At 41.2% G+C, this 8,134-nt stretch overlaps 1 protein-coding gene across 2 annotated transcripts; it reads left to right on the plus strand.

Annotated features, from left to right (window-relative positions):
- The first annotated feature begins 667 nt into the window (after positions 1–667).
- MRPS33 (mitochondrial ribosomal protein S33) lies at positions 668–5,410 on the plus strand. 2 transcript variants are annotated; one of them, XM_057374478.1, is made up of 3 exons: positions 668–750; positions 3,015–3,270; positions 4,938–5,409. In XM_057374478.1, exons 2-3 carry the CDS (start codon positions 3,056–3,058, stop codon positions 5,041–5,043), a joined length of 321 nt encoding a protein of 106 aa, XP_057230461.1. In that variant the 5' UTR covers positions 668–750; positions 3,015–3,055; the 3' UTR covers positions 5,044–5,409. The 2 variants fall into 2 exon arrangements, with proteins under 2 accessions (XP_057230461.1, XP_057230463.1); XM_057374480.1 differs by lacking the exon at positions 668–750 and adding an exon at positions 863–1,042 and having other exon boundaries at positions 4,938–5,410.
- Positions 5,411–8,134: the final 2,724 nt, after the last annotated feature.

An 8,134-nucleotide genomic window follows, 5' to 3' on the forward strand; every position in this document is an offset into this window, starting at 1 on the left:
GGCCAAGGATTGGTGAGGAGCATAGGACACATGCACCGTGAATTTGCAGAAACAATCTCTCCAAGTGGTTTGGAGACACAGTGAATGACAAACAACTGTGGCTGCAAAACTCTTCCTTTCAGCACCTTTCAGTAAACCTAAATTTTGACATTTGTCGCAGTTCGCAGCCTGGTCAGGGCTGTGAGTGAAGACACCCGGCTTTCAGCTCTTTATGTAAACTCATGCCTTCTCCCACGGGTAAAAACAACTCGGTTTTATTAACACGAACACGTTCTTACGGAGTGAGGCTGCAGAATGCATGTGTCAGCGCGGACATTTCACACCACGCTTCCTTTGTAAAACCAAAGAACAAGGCTCCGTGTAGACAGATCATCAGCTTTTAACGAGGATAAGCGTTTTCCTCATTTCATTATCGGATTTAGGCATACAACTGCAAAGCTGCTTACATTGGGGGGGATGAAAGAGAGGAAGTCACTCTTGACGCAAGAGGGTGTCACCCTCTCACGGTGTGGGGCGTTTTGGGAACTGAACGCGATGATCCTTGTGGGTCACTTCCAACCCAGGAGAGTCTGTKATTCCATCATTCCATGACTGCGGGGAYARCACMCCACGAGCTGGGTGCGGGGAAGAARGGAAAAGAGGAGAAGGACGAGGAGGGAGATCCCTCCCCGCTCCGCCCGTCCCGCCCCTCGCGTCACCCGTGCGCGCCGCCGCTCCTCCGGCAGCGCCGCCGCTCCTCCTCAGCGCGGGGTGAGCGGGGCCGAGCGGGGCTGGACGGGGCTGATCGGGCCAGGAACGGGGGTACCGGGCTCTGGGGTACCGGGGTACCGGGCGGGGCCGTGTCCCCGSGGAGCCGCAGCCCTCGGCCGCGTCCCGGCGCTCCCCTCCCGCCGGGGCCTGGGGCGGCACCGCGCCCGCCGCGGGTTGACCTCCGTGGCGGCCGTGTTTGCCCCATGTGCTCGTAGGAAAATCAGAAGTAATGCCAGGAAAAGAGAGTTTTCCTGGCGGGAGAGGAAGCGGTCTGTAACAAGCTGGTGGATCGGTAATAAAAAGCTTAGCCCAGAAGGGGAAAGCTTGGCTTTGAGTGGGAGTAGGTGGAGCGGCGTCATTGAACACTTGCTTTGCTTTAGGTGTGTTAATTCCCAGTGAGCGATCCGGAAGATATGATGGCTGGAGGTGACAATAACAAAACTGCTCTGGTGACATGTCACAGAATCACCCTAGAACAGGCTTTGGATAGCTCTGGCATTTGGGAGTCTGTAGCCTTTGCTTTGCTTCTCTCTCAAACGTTCTTAGTCTGGCAAGGATGATTGGAGGTCTCCAGCCTTGGCATGTTAAGATTCCTTTAGTGATTCGGAAGTGAAAATCAGGTTCTTCATGATTTGGGAGCTAAAGGTATTTTCATTTCAAGGCTGCAATAAGAAGAGATTAAGCAAGTTGTGTGKTTGAGTCTGGTGATGGAGACACTTTTAGAACTTTCGTGTGGTGAAGGGTTTGGTTTTGACAATTTGTTGCTTTGTCTCAGAATGTAGGAATTAGAACTGGCAGTTCTGAAACAGATGATTTAGCAAAACTTAGTGATCATTTCCCCCTGTAATAAATGCTCAAGTTGAAGTGCTGCCCTGCAGTCATTTGMGAACTTCTCACACTAGGCCTGCTGCCTTAGCTCGAGGTCTGTGATGCTTTGCCTTCCCTTTTGTTACTTTTTCCATTATTCTTTCTCACTCAGATTACTTGTATTATTTTCATGCTCAATTTTCWTTTCCTGCTTCCTTTAGAGTGGTTTGCTAACAGGAGTAAATCAAAGCTGGTCCTCCAATGGCCAGATATATGTAAGTGAGGTTATGAATACTTTAAATTTGTGTCATTAAAGAACAGATTCATGTAATCATACTGAAGTGGCCTTAGCACTGTCCTGCTGATTACTCTTATCCGTGCTCTTTAATTTATTATGCTCATTTTCTGCAATCAGCCATGCAATATTTTTTAAAACAAGAATTTTAAACTTTTAACCTCAGTGTAATGCTCTTGAATGAACCTGCTTAAGATGTCTGAAGACTTATGTTATCACTCATTCAAAAAGGCAAAGTACAACTCCAAATACAGAATTAAGGGATTCCTATTCTTGTCTAGTACAACCCATTCTGCAAAGAAAGAGTAAAGAAGATTTAAAATAGAGAGGGTTAGAAAAGCTGAGAGAGAACCCTTCTCAAGCTGCTTTAAGAGAGTGGATGTTGTCTGCTGGCCTAATAACAATGGTTTTGTCTTCCGGGCATTTTTGTTGCAGAGATTGTTAGGTGGGAGATGACTAAAAGAGAATGAGAAGCTGCTGATGGATTTTCTTGGAAAAAATGATTGGGCGTGGGAAAACTACTTTTTYCCCTTCCAAAATGAATAGGTGTCGTGAGAGACTGGAAAAAGATTGGACAAAAAGCTGATGGCAATGATGAGGAGAAGGGAATTGAGATGGGAAAGGTCTGTGTGATTCATATAGAGAAAAATGATTTATTTATAGGCTATTGTTAGATGGATTATAACAATGTTTTAAATAGGGTGAGAAACTTTCAGGAGAAAAAACGTCCAAGTTGCTTTCTTTGTATGTTGAAGTGATGTCTTGCCTTGTGCTTGTGTAGCAGTCAGTGGTATCACACAGGTGTGATTTTYGGCAGAGCTCACACTGTAATTGTTCCCGTGGTTGAAGTTTAAAGGTAGTCTTGAGCAAGCTGAGTGGTATCTGCTAATAAACCATGCTAGCCACAGTAAATAGTGGTTCAGTGTAGGTACTTTTATAGTTGGTTTTGCTGTCTGCAGGCTGGGAATTGTACCCGAATTTGTGCAGGTGTTCTTTAAATGCAGGATTATGTGCTAAGGATGAGACTGATTTCTTGCAAGGAATGTGTGACCTCAAATGTGTTATCAGTGTATGATACATTGTTTTGTTTGCTTTAATTCTGGAGAGCTTTTTCTATTCAGCTATCTCAAGAGTTGTGGCTCTTCTGTGTTTCCTCTTGCAGGAAGCTCTGTCTGTCTGTGTGCGCCCACCCTTCCTCGGGAGATGTCCAATGTTTCCAGCTATGCCCTTCGCATGGCCCGGCTGAGTGCCCAGATCTTCGGCGAAGTTGTCAGGCCAACAGACTCCAAATCCATGAAAGTGGTGAAGYTGTTCAGTGAGCAGCCCCTGGCCAAGCGGGAGGAGGTGTACAACTGGTACCCCCCTCACAACACCTACTACGCCCTCATGAAGAAACTGCGCTACTTYGGGCTCTACAGGTACTTCTGTACATGCAGGGAGGGAACAGGAAAGGGGTGGGTGTGAATCTTGTTAGAATCGTTTTCCTCAAGGGAAGGAGGAGAAATGTTTMGTTTTGAAATGGTACATATGGAAATAAGCACTTGATTGTTGCACCAAGGGCAAGGAGAGCAAAGTGACTGCTGTCTAACTTTTGCCATAATTGGAACCTTTTGTGAGAAAGACTTGAGTGTAGTTGTGGGCAAGTGGTTACCTAAGAAATAGCTCCTGCTTTGGTTTTGTGGGGAAGAGAAAAAAGCTTTCTCATAAACAAGAGAAAGCTTTTTGTCTGTAGTTCTGAATATGGCAAAAGAACGTGCTTCRAAGAGGTGATGTTAACACCAGTCTTACCTTATATTTCTCAATCATTCAACAGCTAATAAGTGAAATCTAGAAGGGAAGAAAAGTCTCTGTTAGGCTAGAGGGCCTKTTTATTCTTTAAAATAAATCAAGTTAAATTAAATTCAAATGTGATTTAAATACTCCTGTTAATTCCAGCTTCATCCAAAGCAGTTGTCTAGTTTCTAAATGAATTTCCACAGTCTCTAGCAGGAAGAATTGCACTGCTGAAGAAYACCAGCAGGAGTCAAATGCAATTCTTTTACTTCAATCAGGTAGCACTAAAGAAATTCTTAAAAGTGAGGTTGCAAACCATGTATTGTCAAAACAGATGACCTGTTGCTAGTATCACAATCCTAACCATGAAGGATTTTATCCAGGATGCTCTTGATTTAGATGGGTGTGCAAACRCTTTCTAGAATGGCTATTTACACAGAAAGCCTCGATGTCATGCTACTGTTCTTTACTCTTCTCCTTCCCTTATTAAGTTCMTTCTCTTGCTGCTCTGTATACAGAGTTGGTAGAGGAAAAGGCTTGCAGCTCAGAAATGTGTAATGAAGAATCAGACTAATGAGGCCGGTAATAAATCACAAGCTTTTTGTTTCTATTTAGAGAAGTTGTGTCTAAAAATAGCAGTGCAGCAATCTTAGGACACATAGGATGCAGTTATGATTTTTGAAAATCACTTKGCACTAACAAATGCAGGGATACATTAATAGAACTTATTAGAAAATGATTGAGGATTAATCATCTCTGCCAGCCCCYTCATCCTCCTTCCTGTTTTACTCTCTTATTAAGATTCTACCAGTACTGRTGCCATCTTCATAACTCATTCCTGAAGTCACCTGAGAGCAGTGCCATGTGCTGTAATTACTGCTCAGCATGGCCCTGTTTCCCGAGGAGCTAATGACCTGARCACAGGAACACAATGTGCTGTGCCTACACTGCTGAGCTAGATAACAAGGGGGAAATTCTTRTTCTGGTCTCTTGCTGGTTTTTGTATTCTACTGCTCATTTAAACCAAGTGGATCAATAAATACAATTGAAATAATACTTAGGTGCACATGCCATTTGTTGCTAAAAAGGACAGCCCCGTTAGAGCTGAATGTATCAGAGGAAATCTCACATATTGTTATTCAGTGATAACAGCCAGAAGTAACATGGAATGCATTGCAGCAAGCTTCAGTATGGATTTCATGGTTAAAAAGTTTKGATTTTTGTTTCTTCGTTAGCATATGGTTCAAAGAACCTTTCCTATCTTTGCATCCCAAGAAAAAGAGTAAAATTTTTTCTTTTTTTCCCCACCTAGGGATGAGCATCAGGATTTTAGGGAGGAGATGAGGCGATTGAAAAAGCTCCGTGGGAAGGAAAAACCAAAGAAAGGGGAAGGAAAGAGAGCACTCAAGAAGAAATAGCACTGTTTGAACAGTGTAACTGACTACTCTGGAAATGCTGGGGAACAGCTGGAGAAGGCTTGGCATGTGAGCTGCCTGTGGGGCACAAGAAACACACCATGAAACAGTGGAGTCCACCTTGGGAATGCGCTTGGGTCCTTGAAGTTTTACTGGTTTTGAATTTCTGTGCTTTAAATATACTGTATATTTTAGCAGAGTAATAAAAAAGTGCTCGATTTTTCTTGAAACTGTTGTAGCTGTTTCAGTTTTTCTTGGTCTGGAAATCTGTTTGCTTTTCATTGCCTCTTTTCCTTTTTTTTATATTAATATCAACACAACAACACAATGTTCTCCATATGGGCACAAATAATAAGGATATCTTCTACTGCTACTTATCAATCTATAATGAGTTTCTTTTTTTTTCATTTTTTTAGGTTTTTTGGTTGTTTTTTTTTTAGTTTTTCTAAGTTTTTATATCTTTTAAGTTGCTGTTACACTCTGTTGTTGTGTGCCTTTCCCTGGACAATACTCCCCACTGCCTGCCCACAGCACTCTCACTGTACCCTCAATTTTTAGATACTACAACAGAAGAGACTGAAATATTAATTAATTAAATCCATATAATAATGGGAATATTATATGCAATAATGAGATTTAAAATAATTTTATTACATTAAACTTATTTTGATTGCCTGGAAGATATGTGTGAAACACTACCTAAGATGATGAACATTTTAATTAGCATTCCATTGGGGCTTTATCACTAGGCTCCTTTAGTTGCTAATACTAACGACTGGTGGATCTACATAAATTTGTAACAGCTCAACAAGGGTGTTAATTGAAGAAGTGCTGATTGTGTTAAAAGGTGTTTCTGGTGGGTTGCATAGTTCTTAATGGGTGTTACCTGCTTTTTTAAGTTCTAAGGGAAAGTGATGTTAGGAAATCTGCAGTGTTGTGGGAGAAACATCTGAGTTCTTAGCCACAGTCAAAAAAATGCTGTAGAAGTTAATATTTTATATGTATTCACTCTGTACTGCWGTGATAGGTTTCTCTCTTATTTAAAATCCTTTTAGTGACTTAGAACTTTTGCTCAACTTTATAATGTGCTTATGACATTTTTGTCATGACCCATTCTGAACCTCTTCAGCAGAGCTACTRCAGCAGCTGTGCATGGCTCCTGATGTCTTCTAAAATTCAGATAAATAAAAATGTTTTCCCTGCTATTTAAGATGAAAAATCAACAGCATCTCTTCTATTCCTGTGAAACTTAAAGCTTTCATGGTATAAATATGCAAGAGGCCAAAAGTGTGCATGTCTCAAAAAGGGAATTGTGATTCTGTAAAGGAAGAATTGTGTGTGTTGGGAGAGTTGGTTATGAGAACACTTACAACAGTACAYGAAATACTTATACAACATGATGAAACTGATGGAAGTGCCTGTGAAGTAAAATAYGAGACAAATGGATGGAATTGTAGATTTTCATCTTTTTTTTTTTCTGCAGCATTTACAAAAGCAAATGGCTGGAGAGAAAAACAAAACAGCCCACTTTCTGAAAAAGCAGTATAAGTACAAGACAGGTTCCCTTGGCTAATTTTTCAAGATCTTTCTTCTGTAGAACTCATGTTCTAGGACATGATCTCTTCAAAAATGATTGTTTCCCTTCCCTCTAAGACTTCACCCTAAAATAATGATGACTCAGCTAGTATTGGAGTATATCCTAGTGTTAGTACAATCCATTGCTTGCTGGAAGCATTAGCATAACTATTTTGTTCCAGAAAATACAGCATTCTCCTCTCCATAGCTGGTATGAAATAGGTACTTTCCCACCTCCTTTTCGAYCTGTGCTCTGTCGTTTAGGAATAGGCATTGCTTGAAGAAAACCACATTTTGTGAATCACAGGGACTGGACAGATTGGGAGTCAATGCTGAAGCATCACACCAGGTATTAATGCAGGAGGTGAATTTAGGAGAGGAAGGAGAGTTCAGCCACTTTCTGAAGGGTAAGGCTAGGAACACTTACAGCTTTATACAGCTATTGGTATAATGGTGTTTTATGTACATCCATTTTATGCACAAATAACCAAGTTCAATGACATCTTTATTTCAGCCTTCCCTGAAAATTATTTTTTCACCATTTAAACTGCTATTATCTCATTACAAATTTCTCTCTTTTCCTAAGGGTATGAACTGACAGCCCTCAGAAGATGTTTRGATGGATGTTTTCATTTTTTATCAGAATAAACCTGGTGATCTGACCTCCAAGGGACTAACAGAATAAAAACTAACCTCTTCCCAGTCCTGAGCAGCTTTATTAAAGTGCCACTGCTTCCTTATTTTGCAGTGCTTTAGCTATGCCTGTCTTTAATTAGACTCTGGTATGATGTATTCATAGCTGCTGAGCACTGCTGTGATAATCACAAGCTATTTTGTAAACAGGCTGACCCAGTTGCTGTATATATCCTATAGGGAGTGCAGCTACTGCCAGAACCTCTTACTATTGCAAGTCCTGCAGACAGGCAGAAGCTCACTTGCTTGTGACTATATTTTGTAATGGTGGAAGGAAAAAAAMCCCTCAGTCATGCTTTCTGGCAGAGGGACCAGTGTGTTAAAATGTATGTTCTCTGCTCAGAAAAGTAATAATTTTTTTTAAGTTTCTCCTGATGTGGAAAGAATGTGTTCTACTTATTCAAACAGCATGCTGGGTTTATACAGGTCAGTGAAATGCACCTGAGTTACTCCAAAGTTTTAGATGAATGCTTTGTCTTGCTTGCTTTTGCTTCCCCAAGAGTAAAATTAGAATAATGATCGCTTAGAGAATGGCGTCATGAGGTTAAGCTGCTTCTAGGATGAGAGTTTACCCCAGGAGAACCCTGTAAAGGGCAGCTTAGGCTGGCTGTGGTAGGACTTGTAGCTCTGTGTGTTTCAGAGAGATCATTGAATGCAACAGCTGATGACATTTTTAACACGTAAGACAAGCCGTGGTATGTTACTTTGTTTTCTGTTCTGYTTCAGATGTTACAAATGTCAAATGGTAAAAAAAACCTTGATTTGGTCAGAAAGTAAAAACAACAAAAAAAAAATCACAGTTATTTCTTAAACTATAAATATTTTT

The sequence above is a fragment of the Malurus melanocephalus genome, unplaced genomic scaffold (assembly GCF_030028575.1).
Source record: "Malurus melanocephalus ecotype Western Australia unplaced genomic scaffold, MMel_1.1 scaffold_226, whole genome shotgun sequence".
Taxonomy (NCBI): Eukaryota; Metazoa; Chordata; class Aves; order Passeriformes; family Maluridae; genus Malurus; species Malurus melanocephalus.